Raw genomic sequence first — 24,616 nt, forward strand, 5'->3', positions numbered from 1 at the left:
GGTACATCCGAATGTCACACCTTTAAAACAGGTACAGGATGGAAACAACAACTGCCTGAGTTACACCAGGAACACACAATCCCTCCATCAGGGCTCAGACTGTTCGCAATATGCTGAGAGAGAATGGACTGAGGGCTTGTAGGCCTGTTGTAAGGCAGGTCCTTACCAGACATCAACGGCAACAACGTCACCTATGGGCACAAACCCACCTTCGCTGGACCAGACAGGACTGGCAAAAAGTGCTCTTCACTTCACATGTAATGTCCTGGTCTTAAATTGTTGTGTGTTTTTATTATTTTTTTATTTTACAGCACTTTGGTCAGCCTTGATGCTGTTTTTAAAAGTGCTGTATAAATAAAATGAATTGAACTTGAACTAATCATAAAATTGTAAAAATACACAGTAATATTTATGAATAATTGGATTAGCTTTTTTATGGGGGGGGGGGGTAGTCTGAACCACAGACTAGCCAGTAATCCAGTTTACAAACTACCAACAGAAAACAAACACTTCCCCTATTCCCTGAAACTCACATCAGGCTGACAGACTATGGAAATAAGGACAATCGCCAGAGAGATTATTCCTTTCCACTTTCATTATTTTACTTGTTAATGGGTTTATCTGTTTTCACCATGCCAGGCTAGTTTGTCCAGCCTTAACCACAAAGCTCAAGGTAATACAATGGATAGTGGTTTGAATGATTGCTGAACCAATTTACTTACTCATTTTTGAAAGTAGTAAGGGATTTGAAAGTAATTTCCATTAAGGCCAATGTGTGTGTGTGTGTGTATTCCACCTATAATTCACTTATTACTGTAAGATCACTGTTTAAATTGGCAGTTAATAACACAGCTCTAAATCATGTAACTCCAATACATTCTTAATGAATTATGCTGAGATATTGTATATACCATGGCATAGTGTGAGAATACTTTGAGCAGAAGTGGAATTTGCATTTTGTTTTTGTCTGCTGGCCTATGATATTAGACAATATTAGACAAAACACAGATTTTTAGCTTTTTAGAGATGAATGTCAGCCAACACGTGCAAAATAATTGACAAGCTAAAATAGTTTAAGATTTGCTAATGTTAGTATTGCCTAAAAAGCACATGATAATTCCCAGATTGATTGATTGATTGATTGATTGATCGATTGATTGATACACTTCTTTCAGTGATAGGTAGTAGGAACCTTTTATGCATGCTATTCCAAAAAATAAAAAACTGCTAACAGTTAAAAAATAAATAAAATCGAATTATGAGTAGAGAGAATGTATTAATGCTTTTTGATACCTTTTTTGTTATTTCTTTATTTTTTAAATAATTTTATTCATTTTGATCTTGACAATAACTTCTAATATCAAAGAAGAGATGTTTTCACAATATCATAATGCAGTGAACTGATGTGAGGAGTGTTTGTATAATACAGGTTTTTTTCTGTACATCATACTCGGATGCTGATTTGAAGGAGTTTGGGCTAGTGCTGTGTGGTGGACTTTTGAAATTAGTAGGCAAAGTGTCATCCCAGTGATCTTTATTTTTTATTCCTATGTAAATTCAAATTTCAGTTCCACTTTACGTTTTGAGTTTTCAGGCGAAACCCTTACAGAAATCTGATATATCACAATATATGTAAAACACATATCTATGTTCATGCATTGTTTTCACTGATATATAACAAGTCATACATGTACATGTACTGTATGCAACAACATATATTCAAAAATGTCAAACTGTAAAAGAACTGTACTCTAAAAGGTTTCAACTGTTCACAGTCATATAGTTTCCCCAATCAAAGTACAATTTGAAAATGTATGACCAAGTATATCAACTATATGTTCATTGAATATATCAGATTTCTCTATGGGAAGGGATATGAAATACCTTTTAACTTACACTATTAACAGCAGTACTATAATGCTGTGTATGCTTCTATTAACAGACTAATTAAATAAAAAAATAATAATAATAAAGAAAGAAAAAAAAAATAATAATAATATATATATACACTCACCTGCGATGGACTGGCGACCTGTCCAGGGTGTCCCCCGCCTTTCGCCCAATGTTAGCTGGGATAGGCTCCAGCCCCCCGCGACCCTGTACACAGGATAAGCGGTTGACGATGGATGGATGGATGGATGGATATACACTCACCTAAAGGATTATTAGGAACACCTGTTCAATTTATCATTAATGCAATTATCTAATCAACCAATCACATGGCAGTTGCTTCAATGCATTTAGGGGTGTGGTCCTGGTCAAGACAATCTCCTGAACTCCAAACTGAATGTCAGAATGGGAAAGAAAGGTGATTTAAGCAATTTTGAGCATGGCATGGTTGTTGGTGCCAGACAGGCCGGTCTGAGTATTTCACAATCTGCTCAGTTACTGGGATTTTCACGCACAACCATTTCTAGGGTTTACAAAGAATGGTGTGAAAAGGGAAAAACATCCAGTATGCGGCAGTCCTGTGGGCGAAAATGCCTTGTTGATGCTAGAGGTCAGAGGAGAATGGGCCGACTGATTCAAGCTGATAGAAGAGCAACTTTGCCTGAAATAATCACTCGTTACAACCGAGGTATGCAGCAAAGCATTTGTGAAGCCACAACACGCACAACCTTGAGGCGGATGGGCTACAACAGCAGAAGACCCCACCGGGTACCACTCATCTCCACTACAAATAGGAAAAAGAGGCTACAATTTGCAAGAGCTCACCAAAATTGGATAGTTGAAGACTGGAAAAATGTTGCCTGGTCTGATGAGTCTCAATTTCTGTTGAGACATTCAGATGGTAGAGTCAGAATTTGGCGTAAACAGAATGAGAACATGGATCCATCATGCCTTGTTACCACTGTGCAGGCTGGTGGTGGTGGTGTAATGGTGTGGGGGATGTTTTCTTGGCACACTTTAGACCCCTTAGTGCCAACTGGGCATCGTTTAAATGCCAAAGCCTACCTGAGCATTGTTTCTGACCATGTCCATCCCTTTATGGCCACCATGTACCCATCCTCTGATGGCTACATCCAGCAGGATAATGCACCATGTCACAAAGCTCGAATCATTTCAAATTGGTTTCTTGAACATGACAATGAGTTCACTGTACTAAAATGGCCCCCATAGTCACCAGATCTCAACCCAATAGAGCATCTTTGGGATGTGGTGGAACGGGAGCTTTGTGCCCTGGATGTGCATCCCACAAATCTCCATCAACTGCAAGATGCTATCCTATCAATATGGGCCAACATTTCTAAAGAATGCTTTCAGCACCTTGTTGAATCAATGCCACGTAGAATTAAGGCAGTTCTGAAGGTGAAAGGGGTCAAACACAGTATTAGTATGGTGTTCCTAATAATCCTTTAAGTGAGTGTATTTATATACATATATATATATATATATATATATATATATATATATATATATATATATATATATATATATAAGCAGAAGCCTGCGCCAATAAGATATACATGAATGTCGTAGCAGTGCCCAAGCTGTTAGCTCCCATGTTGACACATTGAGCCATGGTGCTCATGAGGGGGACGAAAGTTCAACTCCATCTTAACTTCATTAGTCCCTCTTCCCACCATAACTTCATATCCTCTCTTGAGTATCGTTATCAACAAAACTGGCAAAAAGTCCTAAATGTCACAAATTCGAAAGAAATTCAATAAGATATGGACTATAAGCAATAGTCACACAGGAAATGACCTACTTGGCTCATTCCTAACACAAAAGTTGGCAAGCATAAATTCCACCAACCATTAGCTCTCTGCCAGCCGGAAGTAAGATTAATCTAACAGCACATACAGTAACTGGGGGAATAGTAATTAAGATGAAATTCCACACTGAGCTGGAAGGGCTCCAAAAAAAAAAAACAGCAATCCTTTGGACTCCATTTCATGCCGGAACAGACGTGATGGATGAAGTGGAACTGACGTGAATAAGAAATAGATTTGAGAATGAGCCACTCTAATCGAAGCTGAGTGCAGGCACAATTAATGCATTATTGTTTAATCAATTTTGCTCTACTAGTTGAGGACTTAAAACAAGGACAAAGGAATAAGAAATAATCTTAGTGGCCTAAAGATTTTATTAGGGCCCAAGCACTGATAGTGCGGAGACCCTATTGTTCTTCTAAGGATTATTAGTAGGGCCCAAGCACTAAAAGTGCAGAGGCCCTGTTGTTCTTCTAAGGATTATCATTATTATTATTTTCAAGGTTTTCTGTACTTTTGGGTACTTAATATGCGTGAAAACTCTTGAAATTTTGCACATCAGAGTAGTCGGCCATTAGGTCTGGACAAAGTTTTCACCTATGGTCATCAGAATTGGTACATATGTAGTTCTCATCAAGATGAACATCTTTTATACTCACAATCATTAGCTCCGCCCAACAGGAAGTCGGACATTTTGGATTTTCTGAAAATCGCAAGCTCTGAACTTTTATATACTCCTCCTAGGGGATTCATGAGACTGGCAACAATTTTGTAAAAACATCATGCCAAGACATAGTAGATGTTAAATTGTGAACTGATTATTTATATATTAAAGTGTCACCCAGGCGAAGCAATACATTTATGCAAAAAAAATTTAAACAGGAAGTGCTTTATATCTTCTGTGTGCATTGTGTGATTTTGATAAAAATTCAGCTGTATGTTTGGTAATAGGGGCTCAAATGGATGTGGCTTTTATGGGTCACAGTTATAGCTACACCAACTGGTTACAGAAAGTATGGCACTTTTAACAGAATTTGAAATAGCCCTCTTATGTTTACATGAATTGTTTAAAAATTATTTAGAATAATGTTATAATATAGATCTCATCAAGCCGGACAACTTTCACACTGACAGTCATAAGTTCTGCCCAAAAGGAAGTTGGCCATTTTGGATTGTTTGAAAAATGCATGCTCAGGAATGTTACAGGCACCAAATGCTGGCGACATCATGCCAAGCCAATGATGATGCTAAATTGCGAAGGGATTTTTGATATATCGTGTTGCCATGGCGAAGTGATAAAATAATGTTAAAAAAAAATGGAATAAGGAAATGACTCGTATCTTATGCATGCAGAAAATTAAAAACATAAAAATTTTGCAAAATGTTTGTCCTTGCTGGATGATCATATTGATGTGACTTTTGTATATAACAGTCATAGTGCCACAACTAGTGGAAGGAAGTGTGTCACTTTTAACAGACTTATAATAATAGGGAAATATCCCTATTATGTTAACCTGAATTGTTTAAAAAAAAATGTTTGAATTATGTCAAGACAGTACATATTTAAAATGTTGAAGGTATTCTTGATATCTTAAATACTGTTGCCATGGCAATGCATTAATTGTCAACATTCCTTTTTGTGCATATTCACATGTTTTGAGGTATTTGGCATCATTTATTTTTACATTTGAATGTTAATAAACATATTTATTAAATTTTATATAAATAAGATATAATAAAACTATCAACGGAAATCTAAAAATACTAGAAAACCCATGTCTAATCCAGTGTGTGGTAATTAAAAATTACAAGAAATATCCAATAGAGGGCATCCAAGCTCCATTGTAGAATGATTCCAAACAGAAGACCGCTGAGTCCAAAATGGCGAGGACTGAGTTCATGAGCTCTTTTCCAGTCGAATCCCATAGAAATGCAAAAAAATGTGTCCGCACTCAATAAATACATCAACTGATGTGCAGATGCTATCTTTTTTTTTTATTAAAACATCTAGTTTTACAGGGCTCGACCTCCAGTTTCTAGAACTGTCACTTGCCCGGTCGGGCCAGTGCTCCATTTATAACAATAGAGCAAGCAAACAACAAGCGAGAGAGCACAAAAAATACAAAGTCTTCTAACCGAGGAGCAAGCGTGGTAATATTATCTTGCAAAAATAATATACTGCAAATGCATATACTGGATGCGCCAAGGCACAGTTTTGTGCATGCACAAGATCGTGCAGACACCGAGCACACTCTCCTAGCTCCGTCCTTGCTCTTTTCCAAGTATGTGTAGAAAATATCAGGAAAAAAAAACTTAATGAATTTCATAGTGGGATTTAATGTGTTTTGCAACATTTTAAATAAAATCCCCACATTTTTTATTTTTACATGATGGTGAAAATTAGTAATCTCCACATTGGAACACAAGAAATCAAAAGTTTCTTTCTATAGGACTGAAAATCCATGTCGCATATTTCCCATCATCATCTCTCTCCTTGCAGTGTAGACTGTTTAACGTGCATGCGCTCTTATAAAGGGACAGAGCCCTAGTTTTATTCCCACTTTAAAAAAACAAACACATTTTCTATCATTAATTCGCCTTTAGAAATGAAGCGCCAAATGAGACATAATAAACTTTGTTAAACCCCAGTTATACTTGTGTCTAGAAATCACGAGCTGCTCAATATCCAAAATGTAGGTATACATTTAATTAGGTAAAGTTTCAAAACTAAAACATTATTCAAAATGATAATGTAATTTGATATGAAAAGAAGCAAGATCACTATGGCTATTAGGCTATTATCAGAGCTCTTCAGCTGCAGGGTGAATATGAACATTTGAAACAGTCTACTTCATATCAGCCTCATAAAACACCTGTTACATATCTCATTTCTGGACAATACAGGTATTTTTGTTTTTGTTCTTTGTATATCAGTCTGTGTTGGTCTTGTTGGGTATAATAAATATAATAACTGCTCGTCAGGCCAAGTTTGAATATGCAGAAGTGAGAAAATGACATTATACAGTATGTTAAAGTATGTTAAACAACACAGAAATCTATTGTGCAGCTTCAAAAAACTGTGACATGGAAGCACATGGAAGTCATATGGAATATTTTATTATATGTTTCTGTTTTTTCCATTTTCCTTTTTTTTTTTTTTTTGGAACTTGACAGCATCCATCCACATTTCTTTTCATTGTATGGAAAATAATATTTTCTGCTAAACTTCTCCTTATGTTTTCCTCAAATGAAAGGAACACAATTAAAATGTTTGGATGAAATAACTCTTTTTTTTTTTTTTTAATCCATCTTGAAAACACTTTTGACTGCAACCACCCTGTAATTGGAACACAGTGTATGTTGGCGTAACAGTCAGGAGAAGGAGCAGTTTGCTTTTTCTGTTTATTCTCTGTAACAGTCCTCAATGCCACGTAAGATGTTTGTGAGCTGTTCTGATGTGTAATCTCTCATAGGTGGGAGGCCACACCATGCTGCCCATACGCTGGATGCCTCCAGAGAGCATCATGTACAGGAAGTTCTCCACAGAGAGCGATGTATGGAGCTTTGGAGTCATTATGTGGGAGATATTCACCTATGGGAAACAGCCATGGTTTCAATTATCCAATAATGAGGTACTTTTTCCACAAAGAAAGTTGGAGCCTTTCTTAGAACGTCGGTGTGAATATGACATTTTTAGAACATAAGATCATGTTAGGATTGTCTTTCTCCACGTGGAATGTGAATGTTATTTCTCTTCTTAAGCATAAGACATATGATATAGTCTTTCTTCAAGAAATGCACCTTTCTCCACAGGAAGCTGAATATTTGGAAATACAGTGCGTCAGGAAAGTATTCACAGCGATTCACTTTTGCCACAATTTGTTATTTTACAGCCTTATTCCAAAATGTATTAAATAAATAATTTTCCTCAAAATTCTACAAACAATACGCAATAACGACAATGTGCAAATTTACTAAAAATACAAAATGAAAATAATCACATGTACATAAGTATTCACAGCCTTTGCCATGACACTCAAAATTGAGCTCAGGTGCATCCTGTTCCACTGATCATCCTTGAGATGTTTCTACAACTTGATTGGAGTCCACCTGTGGTAAATTGATTTGATTGGACATGATTTGGAAAGGCACACACATGTCTATATAAGGTCCCACAGTTAACAGTACATGTCAGAGCACAAACCAAGCCATGAAGTCCAAGGAATTGTCTGTAGTCCTCCGAGACAGGATTGTATCGAGGCGCAGATCTGGGGAAGGGTACAGAAACTGTTCTGCAGCATTGAAGGTCACAATGAGCACAGTGGCCTCCATCATCCATAAATGGAAGAAGTTTGGAACCACCAGGACTCTTCCTAGAGCTGGCCACCCGCCCAAACTGAGTGATCAGGGGAGAAGGGCCTTAGTCTGGGAGGTGACCAAGAACCCAATGGTCACTCTGACAGAGCTCCAGCATTTCTGTATGGAGAGAGGAGAACCTTCCAGAAGAACTACCATCTCTGCAGCACTCCACCAATCAGGCCTGTATGGTAGAGAGGCTAGACGGACGCCACTCCCCAGTAAAAGGCACATGTCAGCCTGCCTGGAGTTTGCCAAAAGGCACCTGAAGGACTCTCAGACTATGAGAAACAAAATTCTCTGGATAAAAATTATCTTTGGATAAAAGCGTCTGCCAAAATCATAAATGCTGATGAAACAAAGATTGAACTATTTGGGCTGAATGACAAGCTTCATATCTGGAGGAAACCAGGCACTGCTCATCACCTGGCCAATACCATCCCTACAGTGAAGCATGGTGGTGGCAGCATCATACTATGGGGATGTTTTTCAGTGGCAGGAACTGGGAGACTAGTCAGGATCGAGGGAAAGATGAATGCAGCACTGTACAGAGACATCCTTGATGAAAACCTGCTCCAGAGCACTCTGGACCTCAGACTGGGGTGAAGGTTCATCTTCCAACAGGACAATGACCCTAAGCACACAGCCAAGATAACAAAGGAGTGGCTACGGAACAACTCTGTGAATGTTCTTGAGTGACCCAGCCAGAGCCCAGACTTGAACCCGATTGAACATCTCTGGAGAGATCTGAAAATGGCTGTGCACCGACGCTCCCCATCCAACCTGATGGAGCTTGAGAGGTCCTGCAAAGAAGAATGTGAGAAACTGCCCAAAAATAGGTGTGTCAAGCTTGTACCATCATACACAAAAATTATATTTTTAATAAATTTGCAAAGATTTTAAACAAACTTATTTCACGTTGTTATTATGGGGTATTGTTTGTAGAATTTTAAGGAAAATAATGAATTTAATCCATTTTTTAATAAGGCTGTAACATAACAAAATGTGAAGCGCTTTCCGGATGCACTCTATATGGGGTGGGCATTTTTTTATAGTGGTGGCTCGAGTAAGAGCAGGAGAGTCATTACACTGTTAAATAAACATCTACAATTAAAATGTCTTAAACAGAGTAAAGATAAATTAGGTAGTCATTATTAATTTAGCTGAAATTCAGGGACAGATTCTTATTTTGGCTAATATTTATGCACCTAACGTTGATGATCAGGGCTTTTTTATAGATCTGGAAGAGATGTTGCAAGCAGCTGGCAACCCTCATGATAAAGTGTCTTTGCAGCAGCTATCACCAATGTGTAGAAAATAGCAGGGGAAAAAAACTTTATGAATTTTGTAGTGGGATTTAATGTGTTTTGCAACATTTTAAGTAAAATCCCCACATTTTTTGTTTTTACATGTTGGTGAAAATTAGTAATCCCCACATTGGAACAAAAGAAATCAAAAGTTTCTTTCTATAGGATTTAAAATCCATGTCGCATATTTCTCATCATCATCTCTCTCTCTCTCTCTCTCTCCGTGCAGTGTAGACTGTTTAACGTGCATGTGCTCTCCTAAAGGGACAGAGCCCTGGTTTTATTCCCACTCTAAAAAAACAAACACATTTTTTCTCATTAATTCACCTTTAGAGATGAAGCGCCGAATGAGACTTAATAAACTTGGTTAAACACCAGTTATAAACGTGTCTGGAAATCATGAGCTGCTCAATATCGGAGACTTTCTTAGAACGTCGGTGTGAATATGACATGTCTAGAACATAAGTGTGATCTCCACAGGAGGGTCGTGATGCTGTCAAAGATCAGTTAGCAGATCAGCTGTCAAAGATCAGAACTGGCTGCAAGTTAGCAGATTTCTCCACATATTTTTGTATTTGTTATTAACACTTTATTATTTTGTTATTAACACTGATGACTCATGATGTTTTCCAAAAGCAGTAATCACCACTCACAGAGTATCTGCTGCTTTAGTGGGAGTGTGCTACTCCCAAAAAATAGTACAAAGCAGGTGGCGCAGCTGTAAATACCTAAAAAACTGAGACCTGGGAATCCCAAAATGTTGAACCATATTTTCAAAGGATCTCAACACTCCACTCTCATATAGGTCACCGAGCATATAAACCTCACTCACAATCCACTCTGTCCTGCAGAAAGGGGACTTGTTAATACATAACTTTGTGTTTAGTAATATGCTTGAAGCAACATTTAAATAAATGTCCGAATGAAATACTCTGGACACTTTTGTCCATACCAAATGTGAGTTTGATAGAAAGGCTTTGCAATGGCAAAAGAGGGGCAAGCACTTCTTGTTCAATACAAAGCCAGGGCTCTCCCAGGTGGAAGCGACCAATTAACTCTTAGAACTTAGAACTTAGAAAAGGAATTCAAAATCATCAGCACCTTTGAAAAATCATCCTCCTTTCTTATCATGGCTGCTAATGGTTCCAGGGCAAGACAGAACAATAAGTAGGAAAGACGGCAACCCTGCTGGGTGTCCCTATCCGCAATAAAATAATCTGAAATGAATCCATTAATTTGAACTGCCACTACAGGGTGTCTATAAAGTAACTTAATCCACCAAATAAAAGTATTCTCGAACCCGTACATTTCCAAAATCTTAAAAAGATAAGGCCATTATATCACATCAAACGCCTTTTCTGTGTTAAGTGAGATGGTAGCGACCGGAAACTGATCATTCGCCACTGACCACATATTAATGATGAAAGCCTAATGTCATGGCCCCGAATAAACACCACCTGATCTAGATGTATAAGCGATGTCATAACTTTACTTTATCGGTTAGCTAAAAATTTTGACAAAATTTTAACGTCTAGCTAGAGCAGAGAAATTAGACGGTAATTCTTACACTCGCTTGGATCTTTGTCCTTTTTAAGAATCAGGCTGATTCAGGCTTGTGTCATGGTTGGCGGAAGCTTTCCGTTCTTTAATGATTCTGTATAAATTTCTAGCAAAAGTGGAGCCAATTATTTAGGATAACATCTAAAACTTTCAGCGGCAAAGCCTGTAGGCAAGGCCATTATTATCTCGCCAAGCTCCTCCAAGTTTATCTCAGAATCAAGTCGTCAGTTTAATAAGTTCTAATGGTTCCACAAAGTTTAAGTCTAAATATAGTCTAATATCCTCATCAGTAGATGAAGACGTGGAACTATAGAGAATTCTTTTAAAGAATTATTAATATCAATGGTGAAGTATGAAGTGTGAAGGTGAAATATTTCACCACCAGCTGATTTCACTGAGGAAATGGTAGAAAAATACTCTCTTTGTATTATATACCTAGCCAGAAGTTTCCCTGCTTTTTCCCTCAACTCAAAGTATGACTGTCTACCCTGAATAGTCAAAACTCCACCTTCCACAACAAAATAGTATTATATCTATATTTCAATTTGATTCACTTTTAATATTCCCTTCCAATTCCTTGAGTTCTTGTGCTTTGGATTTTTTGGTGAATGAGGCATACTGTATGATCCAGCCCCTAAGAACCACCTTAAGTGCCTCCCAAGCTACGCCCACAGAGATTTCAGCCTTTAGCATTTGTTGGAATTCAAGGATTTTGCAAAAGGGATACATTAAAGCGCCAACTATATGATTTATATTTCTCTGTATGTGGCAACACCTGTAAACACACCAGGGCATGAGCTGAGACTAAAATGTTTCCAATTGAGCAATCAACAACTGATGAAATGAGGGACTAAATCTATTCTAGAGTAAATCATATGGACTAATGAAAACCATTTATAGTCCGTACCAGATGGGTTCCAAATATCTGTTAGACCAAGATTTGTACACATCCTGTGAATTGTCACTGTTGCTCTAATGGGCATGCACACTTAATTTCTTCACTATGGTCAAGGACTTAGTCCATCAAAAGATTCAAGTCTCCTCCCAATATTATACCATGAGGGGTGTCAGCGGCTTGCAACATCCCTTCCAGATCTATAAAAAAGCCCTGATCATCAACGTTAGGTGCATAAATATTTGCCAAAATAAGAATCTGTCCCTGAATTTCAGCTAAATTAATAATGACTCTTCCTAATTTATCTTTACTCTGTTTGAGACATTTTAATTGTAGATGTTTACTTAACAGTGATATGACTCTCCTGCTCTTACTCGAGCCAGCACTATAAAAAAAAAATGCCCACCCCATATATTTCCAGATATTCAGCTTCCTGTGGAGAAAGATGCATTTCTTGAAGAAACACTATATCATATGTCTTATGCTTAAGACGAGAAATAACCTTCATTTTTATTGGGTGCCCCAAAGCATTCAAATTCCACATGGAGAAAGACAATCCACTCATATTAACATTTGGCATTTTGACATATAAGAAAAAATTTATTGTGCATCAAAAACAAGGTTATACAGACCACATTCCAACATTAGTGCAACAATCAAACCCCAAACATCCCCTAGAACAAAAAAAAGAATAAAGAAAAACATGCATATTAACCCCATGCACAACAGTGCCAACTGGCATCCATCTCTCCAAACTCAAACAGTCCATGCACGCTTACGAGAGCCCCACGACAATCTTGCCGTCAGATTGCTCAAGTCCGGTGTTTCTATTTACATTTTGTGAGACAGAATTATACAGCAAAAGGTAATCTATAAAACAAACTCAGTCAATAGGCAGAATAAACACAAAGAGCATGTAGATTCATCCACAAAACTGTCCTGAAGGTATGTTATTCTACAAAATAAACTCCAGCCGCTAGGTGGAACCAGCACAAAAAGAACATGCAGATTCTTCAAACAGTCAAGCGAATTCAGTGAGCCGGTCCACTCGGCTGCAACATGAGTGCAAGCAAATTACTTACCCTAATGACTTTGCCAGAAATACTCCACAAAATAAACTCCAGGCATTAGGCGGACTAAGCACAAAGAGCGTGTAGATTCATCCACAAAACCGTCCCGAAGGTGTGTTGCTCTACACAATAAACTCAAGCCACTAGGCGGAACAACACAAAAATAGAGTGCAGGTTCTTCAAACAGTCAAGTGAATGTTCAGTGAGCCAGTTCACTTGGCTGCAACTTGAGTACAACAAGATGACTTACTCACTCCATTTACTTTATGATGGACATCGATTGCTGTGGGCATGTGAATGTTTTATGGCCATCCTTAGCATATTTTCTCAACTTCGCTAGGAATATCAGTGCAAAAGCTAACTTCTGTTGATATAAAAAAAAAAAAAATTCCTTGAATCGATCACGGATTTTCTTGGGAACAAGAAAATGCTGTGGTTCTTCCAAGAAAGCCTTCCTTTACACCTTGCCTTGCATAACACAAATCTTTATCAGATGATCTCAAACATTTGGCCAGAATTGATTGGGGCCTGTCTCCTTCCATGGATCACCGTGCCAGAACCCTGTGAGCATGCTCGATTTCCATCTTATGTTCTGCTATGTTGAGAAGACTCGGTAAGAGCCCATCCAGGAAGTCCACCATATCCTGTCCCTCCACTTCCTCCAGGACTCCCACGATAGAGACGTTATTCCACTGTCTACGGCTCTCCATGTCCTCCAACTTCTCCCAGACATGCTCCAAATCCACCTTGGTTGCTAGCGGATTAGCAGGTAATTAGCTGATGACTCGGAGAGGTAATCGATCCGTTTCTCGAACCTCCCCCACTCTTGTAACCACATCAGTAAACTTCACCTGCATGGTGGTGATCGATCGGTGTATCAAAGCAAGATCCTCCAAGTCATCAATGACCTTCGTCAGCATTGCCGACATGTTCAACATCTCCTGCCGCATTTCCCGCACCTCTCCAACCAAATTGACTCCCAGGCCCACTGCCTGCTTGGGGGTGTCAGCTTGAGTATGTAATTGTCTTTTAATGTTTCCAGAGCCCGAGAATTTTGAATTCTTTGACATATTGTCCTCCTAGAACTCTTATGGAACACAGTGTATCAAATATCATCGGTTTATGTAATAAAAATATTAAAACTAGCAAAGTGCACAGAGCTCACCGTTCACATGTTCGTTCCTCGCATGGTGTCACGTGACTCCCCAATGTCTCCACTTATTAAATCTGTTCCAAAAGCTAGTGAGCTGCAGGCAGCAGACATTCTAAGATAATTCCTTTTGGCCAAATTCTAAGGTAGTAACACATGTATCCTTTATGGATAAGGCAATCATGTATATTGTACTGAACTAAATAAAAAATGTAATAGAAGTAATATAATTATTGATTTTTATAATAATAATTACTTACATTTATATAGCAATTTTCTAGGCACTCAAAGCACTTTACATAGTATAGTGGGACTCTCCTCCTGGATGATGCAACAGCAGCCATAGTGTGCCAGTATGCTCACCACACACTAACTATTGGTGGAGAGGAAAGAGTAGAGTTATAGAGTCAATTAATGGATGGGGATTATTAGGAGGCCATGATTGAGAAGGGCCTATGGGGGTAATTTGGCCAGGACACCAGTGTTACACCCCTACACTTTACGAGAAGTGTCCTTTTTTAATGACGGTTTAACATCTCATCCGAAAAACTGTGCCTTTTTACAGTATAGTGTTACCGCCACTTTACTGGGGCATTAAAACCCACTCAATCTACAGTTTTAGCACCCCCTGCTGGCCTCCCTAATACCTTTTATCCAATTCCAAAAAGTATATATCATTTTTTAAAAATCTAATTAAAGGTTGAATACCCAAATAGCATACGTGCATCTCCGAAATGTTTGTTTTAGATCTTTTCATCTGGAATTAACATCTGCTGAACATCATAAAAAGATCAGATTTCCAAAAATCATAAATGTCTCAAAGACATCTGCTCCAAGTATTGCAGTTGAGTAAGCAAATTTAAAAATAAGTTTTCCAGATGTAAACACACACATCAAATAGACGTCTGGGTAATGTACGTGGGCTGTCATGGTATTTTACACAATATTTGCATGTTTTATACACTCACTGAGCACTTTATTAGGAACACCTGTACGTTGCTTTCCCTATCAGTAGTGATTGCTTTCTGGGTCTCCTGCATTCTGGGTCCCCTGCAATAGTGAACCCCTTTCTTTCTCATCTTCGAGTTGTTAAAACAGCTTCTTTTACTGATCTCATGTATACTATACTCAAAGAATGGTACAAGGGTAACTGATAACACATAAGCAAGGCAGCTCAATGGTTTTGAAACAGAGCTATTGTGTGGCATAGTGGCTAAATCTTAGGTCAGTTAACCAGACATGTTAACTGACTGGTTTGAGACATGTAAGTAGCATGACATGAGCTATCCTCACTGCACCCTTAAGCAAAGTATTTAACCTCAGGTTGCAGTATGGGGACTGTCATTTTAATAAGTGTACTGGTAGATGCTTTGGATAAAAGTGCCAGTTAAATGTCTTCTTACGTATATTGAGGTTATTTTTGATCCTAGCCAAATTAGCTTTATAGCAATGCACTGTAAATCAACTTCACTCTGAGTTCATTTCTAAATCTCTCTTTTCCCAGGTCATTGAATGTATTACCCAAGGTCAGGTTCTAGACAGGCCTCGTCTGTGTCCTAAAGAAGTGTACGACCTCATGTTAGGTTGCTGGCAAAGAGAACCACAACAGCGACTGAACATCAAAGATATTCAGAAAGTCCTTTACGCTCTGGGAAAAGCCACACCTGTCTACTTGGACATCCTCGGCTAAGACTGGTGCATAACTTCTCACCAGAATCCAACACAATCCAGGAATAACCAAACAAACCCTTTTCCCACTGCGCTCCACTTTAAAAACACCAACACGTCAGAGATGGACTTTAAGTGCCTGCAACACTTTTTTTTCGATACACTGGATAAAAGTGAAAAAATATTTAAAAACAAACTTTTACATTTTGTTTACTGATACAGTATATAGTGTACAGAATTATATGATAAAGACAAACATTTTCCTATAAAGTGATGCTGAAAATACATTTGCGTTAAGAATATTTTGCCTTCTGTGGCAGCACTGTGTCTGAGAAATTATGATTTTCAGTGTTTCGTTTTATAAACAAACAAATACAGTATGAATATATTTTTATTTCATTTGATTCATTTTAAAGGTCAAGTGTGGATGCTTGTCATGTTTAGTGCTGTTGATACATTATCTTTTCAAGACGGCTGCTCTTTAGTTGTGATAAGCATTTACAGATGGGATTTATTTAAGGAAAGCCTTATAACTTTTTGATTAGTTTGATGATGATGCAGTCAGCATCTTTCTCTTTTATGTTTTCCTGTAACTTTGATTTGAGGTATATAGCTCATGAGCGGGCAACTTGGAACCTTTAGAATACTAAAACGCTGATACATTTTAATTGTGTGTGGTTGTATATACTGTAAATTTATATATTGTCAACCTGTTAACTTATTTTTTTTTTCATGTGCTTTGAGTTATTTTTCGAAACATGGTTTATTTTGAGATGTACACTTTATAAAGGGTCAGCCAGGAGAGAACATAAATATCACACAGTATCTTAAAATTAGCACTTTGCAGGTCATTACAATACAGGGTCTATTATTGTTTTATGGAAGGGAAGATGTTTTCACCCATCATGGCCAAGCCCAATTTGTAAAATGCCATGCTGCCATACTTTTCCAATCACCATAAATGAATGTAGAAAAACATGAATTAAAAATCAGGCTCTATGTCAGTCAGATCATGTTTATATTCATGTATTGCAATCTTCATACCATTTGATAAATATCAATGACATAGCATCTAAAGTTAACAATTTCATGATGGTTTTGTCTGTAGCTAAACAGTTCTATTTTGATCGAGGGGCTGTTTTTCGGGGATGTTTGTCATTCAACGCCAAATCTCTTTAAAGTCAGGATTTTGATGGTAATGGATTATTTTGCCTCTTCACAACACCACAGATATTTGCATACAACATATTAAAGTGTATGTTTAGTTTAAGTATTAAATAAATATCTAAACCTTTTCTGTTTGCTTTTAAGCTGTTCGGACTTGATAGTGGCTGCTAAATAGTATGTGACATAACCTAGTTTTGACTGAAGCTGTTATGAAATCCATAGTGATGACTGGATGTGCCCTACCTTCCGCACTTGAGGCATCAAGGAGAAGTGAATCTAACTGGTTGTTGCTTCCACAATGGTGGGGAGGTGTTTTAATAAAGGCCTTGGTTTGTCCCCTTAATTGGTTTCACTGTAGTGTCCTGCTAGATAGCTGTAAAAAAAAAAAGTCCCAACATATATATTCCCAACATATTCTTTCAGCCAGTTATGTTACAAGCTGCCAGATTCCAATAAGCTTTTGTGTCATCCCAGGCTATGCTGGTCAAGCGTTTGTAATTTATTTTCTCTCAAACAGTTACTCATACAGTCTTTTGAACCACAGAATATGTTTATTTAACATACATACATCCAACTCGTCACCAAAGTACCATGATAAAAAGTTTACAGCTCTTTTACGCACATTCAATATATCCAATGCGATCTTCCTACGATGCATGCTGCCATTTGTTTACATTATTAGGGTTTGTCATTCGTCAAACAAACAGCTACTCAAAGAGTGTTTTCAAGCACATAATACATTTATTTTATGTAACAAACAGCCAAATTGTGACAGAAGTACCACAATAACAGTTTACAGATTGTATATATACAGCCATCACATCAGGGGCGGACTGGCCTTCGGGTGAACTGGGACTTTTCCCAGTTGTTCGGCCTCGAAACGGGGCAGAATGGGAGGCGATAAGCTGAAATGGGCTGCCGCGTTATGCAGAATGGGCCACAAAATGGTGCCGCGATATGCCGAAGGGGGCAGCAATAAGTAGAGAATGACAGCAACCCCCCACCCAGTCTGCCCCTGCATCACATCTAAAAGCAATCTTCCAATGTATGCAGCCATGTCAGCTGATTAGGTGCAAATGTGGTTTTCATTCACACAAGCAGCAAATCAAACAGTCTTTACAGGCATATAATACATTTGTTTGCTGAAACAGACAACAGTTTAAAACTTATATACTCACAGTGAAAGCATGCTAATCGAGCAGGTTTATCCTATGCACACAGCCAAGTCTGTTTACTTTAGTGCTTTTCACACACACACACACACACACACACACACACACACACACACACACACACACACACACACACACACACGTAGTGTTTCCATGTTTTATGGGGACTTTCCATAGACATAATGGTTTTTATACTGTACAAACTTTATATTCTATCCCCTAAACCTAACCCTACCCCTAAACCCAACCCTCACAGAAATCTTTCTGCATTTTTACATTTTCAAAAAACATAATTTAGTATGATTTATAAGCTGTTTTCCTCATGGGGACCGACAAAATGTCCCCACAAGGTCAAACATTTCGGGTTTTACTATCCTTATGGGGACATTTGGTCCCCACAAAGTGATAAATACACGCACACACACACACACACACACACACACACACACACAATATCTGAGAAGTCGACAAGTGCATATAGACAAACTGGTCTGCTGATATTATTACACATGCAAAAATAACTCATTCCAGGGGGCACTGCAGGGGAATTTATACCCTACTCATGAAAAGGTTCATATCTTTTTAATTTTCAGTTATATTATGCTTAGGTTATATACTGTCAAATGTATGGTGAGTAAAGACAACAATTTACTAGCCAATGGAAATTCTTTCTCCAACATGTCCGTAAAGGGTTGAAATCTATCATTCTTTCTCCTTATTAACTAATTGTGGTTCAGAACAAGTAGTATTTGCAGCTTATTTTAAAAAAAATGGAATCTGAAATAGAATGAACTGGGGAGGAAGTTTTTAGCTCTGAAAGTTACTGTATGTTTTTAAAGTACATCAAGCTTTTTAATCTCAAAGATCAAGGAAAAACTTTTTCCTCATTAAATGATAACTTTAAACTCGGCACATACATTCAGACATGAATGATACCTCAAATCATTAGGCTTGTTGAAGAGCTGTGTGCTTTTACTTTTCTAAGCAATCAGACTTAAGATTTGTGCTTGGCGGATGATAAAACAAGCAAAAATCCCTTTGAGTTACTTTGAAGGAGGGCTGTGAGCCAAACCTAGGGAACAGAATATCATAGAGACTTGGGTGGGTGAGCTCTTTTAAGCCTGTAATCAACCACCCAGAAGACCCTTGCAACCAAATTGCAACATGCTAAAGACGTATTTAATCTTACCTGAATAATCTGCATCAAACAGAAACAAGTGCAACCAAGGGAAAGACTGCAGTTTATGACAGAAGTAATATCAAGAAAGTTAACTGGCAAATTGTTTTATTATACCATTTCACAGCCACAGTGTTAAAGTTTTGAAACATTGTATGCTGAAGTTACAATTAACCTACAATCAAATTAAAAGTTAGTTATGTAGGTTAAAATATTAGAAACAGTATATTTAGATTAGTGCCAACAAAGAATGTTATAATAATCAAGTGTTAAATTTACTCAGTACTGTAAAAGTAAGGATTTTTTGCTGCCATTCTGCAGAAGCTCAATTTTCCAACTGGAATATTTTAAGGGAATTTCAGTGAAATCAAACGAACCAATATGGAACGTCCAGGGTAACTGATCCCAATATGGAAAATAGGAACAAAGGGAGATTCATGTTGTGGGACTGTACGTTCTTTTGGTGCTTGCTCATGTCACCCCAGAGCAATATCCAATTCCGGCAACAACCAGGTATTCACACCTAGATTAACCTTGGTTTGCAGGGAGTCAGGCTGCCTAGAGCTTATTAGAATGCACTAGGGATGTGAGCTCCACTCCAGGGATGTAACCCTCCAGGGCTTTGCCCGCTGTGTGTGTCTGACAGCTCAGCCACATGTCTGCTGTGTGTTTCATCTAAAAGAGGGTGTGTGGACTGCGGCAACATTGTATTACTGCACACAGCCATGCTCAATCCTCTTTCAGCCCGTTCAACCCTGCAAATTTGAACTCCTTTCAGTATTGAGTTACGCTTTTGCTCACACTTAAATTTAAGTAGGCTCAATATATATATATATATATATATGTTTATTGATGCAGTAATATCAATTAATAATCAACACAATGCAGTCGATAAACTTCCGACTTCCAACTACAAACTAAACAGAAACATGAGTAGATATGGTAACAGATAAGCCTATAATAAATGATAGGAGGGTAGGTATGTGTGTGTATATGTGAATGAGTGTGTGTGTGTGTGTGTGCGTGTACGTATAAGGAGAGAAGGAGGGCACAAAAGGGCGGGTGTGCTGCTCGTGGAGAGTACGAAACACTGATCATGATCTATAACTCTGCAATAAATTGAATGGCATCTATGCTTATATTATTTTATTTGTTTCCCTGTCTCAACCTAAGGACTCCTATCCTGAGGTCACCAGAACCAGCTGGATCCAGCTCCATTCCTGCTTCGTGTTGGACTCCACTGCTACGCATTGCTGTGTGATGATGACTAAATGCAGCCAAACATCACTTCAGTCTATTATGTTGGACTTCAGAGGATAAACTATTGCCAACTCCAACCATAAGACTTGGGATACTTCATATGCCATTTTCTGTACCTTGGATTTAGGATGGACCACACCGAACCACACAGAAATTACCAGCCAGGTTGAACTGCGATGCACCTCACTGATCTCTGCCAGTATCCGTCTATTGATGGACTACACTCTTATAGTGGAATACATAGACTATCAATTGCCAACAAAAGCCTTCATCAGCCAATTATCAAGGACAATTGCATCTATGTGAACTTCTGCAGCTAATCCAGTATGGACTTCAAAGACATTAGTCATTAATCTTACAGTTCATACAAAATATGTGTTTAAACACTGACCCTTAACACTTACTTAGTTTAATAATTTGAAACCATGACTTTAACTATACATAAGTAATATTTACATTATATGCATGATGTTAGCCAAAGGGGAACTGGCCCCCACAGTGAGTCTGGTTTCTCCCAAGGTTATTTATCTCCAAAAATCAACATCTTATGGAGTTTTGTGTTCCTAGCCACAGTCGCCTTCAGCTTGTTCACTGGGGTTATTAATACAATTATTATTTAATTAATTATTTTTAAACACAATTAACAATCGCATATTATCTAATTATAGAATGATGATTCATCGACATTATAGACATTACAGTTGTATCTTCTGTTAATGCCTGATCTTCTGAAAAGCTGCTTTGAAACAATGTGACTTGACTTGACTTGACTTGACTTACGTTACGCAAGGTTTCCGGCCAGAGAATGTGGCCACGAATATCGGCTGAGAGACTGGTTAATGGCGTCTGCCCTTTTAACGTGTGTCTCCGCTAGTATTTAACTTAGGAACAAAGCTGGGCTCTATTGCCAAGTTATCAGTTCACCAAATGTATGTGCGAGTATGTGTGTGAGGGTTCGTGTGTGTGCGGTTAGTACGAGAGAGAGAAAACAGAGTGACGGCACCGAATCCGGTTTTAGAGATCATGCGAGAGAAGGCAACCGTTAGTTTTATCACTTGGTGAATGGCTCATAATCCATCTGCCGCGATCTTTGGTTCTTTAATGGATAAACGCAGTGTGCTACTCTCACCCGCAATGTGATCTCACAACACAGCGAATCTCATTCATTGTAACAGTAAGTTACATTAATACCTTGAGTATTATTAGCAGCAATGAGCGTAAACTGTACAAGCAACAACCTTGATACACAAAAATAACACACTATAATTATCTATTTCTGCCCAGATATAGACCTCTTACTTGAGTCACGTGAAGAGGTGGGTAGAATATGTGTTCGTCCGTCATTTGACTCTGACTCGGGTGATGATGGGAGGCCATTTCCTCACTCTGTCGGCAGGCGGTACGGCAGCTGATTTTCGGCGGATTGGCAGAAAAATCAGCGAAGTCGACTCGGTTGAAGAAGGAAGATAAATCTTCTTTCTTCACTTCTGCAGGCAAAAGGGTGAGATGCGGATTGCTCATTGGTCTCCTTCGGACCCATTAGCACATTCGGTGGAGCACTGAGAAATCTCGGCTCATCTAGCGAGATGGAGATTGTATGGCCAAAGTTTAGGTAAGTACGCTACTTCCTTGGGCAATGAGGCTAAAGCTGGGAGCAGCAGGGCTGCAACTAGACGTGGCGTATCCTGTTTCTGGAAGCAAGGCTTAGGAGGAATCTCCAGGGTTTTATGCTCTCGAGGACATCATGGTTGAGGGATGCGTTCTGTCATGCATTTCATCCAATAGGAGTTGAGAGTTTTATACCCTTCAGAATTTCACACCTCGGTGTAAAGTGAGCAAGGCTTGTTGGGATCTGTAGTCTGTTTGGACTCCCTTTGTTTGATTTTGATGCCGTTTGACTTTGAGTGTTCCTACAGGCTGCAGTAAGGCTTTATGACTGTATGTAGGCCTGCCTTTGTCTCCTATCTGAGTACATGAGGCCCAACATGATTATCTTGTTTTCTTAATAGTTGGAAGCCAAAATCATGATTGAAAATAAAATTGATTCATCACCCAGACCTAGGTGGAAGTCATCCAAATATGGGCAGAGAGGACTGTTCACTCTAATTATATATGGTCACCAGGAGATGGCGCCAAGTACATGGCACTCTCAATGAATGACAGACTCAATGATGGTTCAAATGGCACAGAATGGAACTGATTGTGACCTTGTTACTCATGCTTTGGAGAGATTGAGAATACCTTTAGTCATTGTTGTGTAATTCATTTTTATGTAAAATACTATGTTTTATTTGTTTGGAGAGGCTTTTGAACACTTGGAGATGTTTTTGGAAACTAGGATAAATTCTATTAGTAATATTTTACTTTTTTTAAAAACTTTTTTATGCATTTGGCAGACACTTTTTATCCAAAGCGACTTACAGTGCACTTATTACAGGGACAATCCAATCCCCCCGGAGCAAGCTGGAGTTAAGAGCCTTGCTCAAGGACACAATGGTGGTGGCTGTGGGGATCGAACCAGTAACCTTTCTGATTAACAGTTATGTGCTTTAGCCCACTACACCATTTTCGTATCAACACACAATTTCACTCAGTTACAGATGACATGATTGGGAACAAAACAAAATCTGTTTTTTTGAGCTACCTTATTTACACCCTGAGATATAAAATGTAAAATGTGAAAAATAATGGAAAAAAGTTTCCATAATTTTCTTAGATTGAGAGTAGGGATGCACCGATACGATACTGGTATAGGAATAGGGTCCAATACCATGCTTATGTACTTTTACTCTGACTTGTACAAATGGTGCAATACCAAAAATCTATACCATCTGACGAACGAGTGTCATTACGTAAACATTCAGCGCACAGATTAAAATCACATCATATCCTAATGAGATTATTTAACAGCAAAAGCTGCAATTTAATGAGATAAATAGATTGTTTGCACATGCGGTGTAGCCGGTTTTGTGCATGCACAGAGACACAAACTGCTCATATCTTTAGAGATCCTTAGCTCATACACGGAAAACATTATTATGAGCATGGCATGCTCTGTTTGTAGCAGATGACAGCAGGCAGAGTGCTAATTCACTTTATAGCACAAGTCATATACAGATTACGTATTTATTTATTTATACAGCAGCCTTTTGTGGTTTAATAATTTCTGGAATTCACGTAGCAACCTCCTTTTCAGGATTGGGAATCTGCCATCATTATGTCAGTGCTCCTTGGACTGACAACACAGAAAAACGTCAAAATAAAAGCTCAGCCAAAATAAAAGTGTGGAGCGGAGGGGGGCGGGGCCGGGTCGGAATATCACGCGCCCGGTCCCCAATCGGCCTGATGAGGCGCGCGAGGGATAAAGGCGGCCGGTGACAATTGTTCGAGAGAGAGAGAATTACGGGCATGTCCGCATGTGTGTTTGTTTATGGTTTTGGTTTGAGTTTTCATTAAATTATTATTTATGTTGACAAGCCGGTTCTCGCCTCCTCCTTGCCCATCCTTTAACTGTTTTACAAAAAGCTCAGTTTAAATGTAAAAAATATGACAGAAATAGATCACTACAATATAGTTATGTAATATTCACTGTTAAACTACTACTACACCTATAAAAATAAATCAATAGTAACTGTATTATATTTAAGCAATATCTCACATCTGTGATGCTCTACTATGCAGCACTTTATTTGACAAAAATATCTCCAATGTTGTATTTAGGATTGTGCTGAGGTTCTGTAAAAAAAAAAAAAAAAAACACTTCATTTGATAAAAATAATACACTTTCATGTTGAAAATTAATTGTTATACTTTCGTTTGATTAAAGTTTTAAGAAATTAATTTATTTAATCACAATTTTGATGATATAATTGAAATAAACTGCTGATATTGAGTTCAGAATTGGTACTCATACTCATTCTCATAAAATGGTATCGGAATATCCCTAGTTGAGAGTTTTAGAATTTATCATAATCTACATCATTAAAAAATTTGAAAAGATTTCTTTAAAATTATACCAAACACTTAATCATCTTTTTTTTCTTCTTTTTCTTTTTTGTTCAGTTATAAGCCTTTAATTTTGGGTATGCCACTGAAACAAGTCTTTAAAAGTCTTTAAA

At 38.1% G+C, this 24,616-nt stretch overlaps 1 protein-coding gene across 2 annotated transcripts in view; it reads left to right on the forward strand.

Annotated features, from left to right (window-relative positions):
• Positions 1-17,224, forward strand: part of ntrk3b (neurotrophic tyrosine kinase, receptor, type 3b) — a 210,110-nt gene extending 192,886 nt beyond the window's left edge. For both annotated transcript variants that reach the window (XM_052092076.1, XM_052092085.1), the window contains 2 exons: positions 7,190-7,348; positions 15,559-17,224. In XM_052092076.1, the coding sequence (XP_051948036.1) occupies positions 7,190-7,348; positions 15,559-15,744 (345 nt within the window). In that variant the 3' untranslated portion in view covers positions 15,745-17,224. The remainder of the gene's footprint in view (positions 1-7,189; positions 7,349-15,558) is intronic.
• Positions 17,225-24,616: the final 7,392 nt, after the last annotated feature.

This window comes from Xyrauchen texanus, chromosome 2 (assembly GCF_025860055.1).
Source record: "Xyrauchen texanus isolate HMW12.3.18 chromosome 2, RBS_HiC_50CHRs, whole genome shotgun sequence".
Taxonomy (NCBI): domain Eukaryota; kingdom Metazoa; phylum Chordata; class Actinopteri; order Cypriniformes; family Catostomidae; genus Xyrauchen; species Xyrauchen texanus.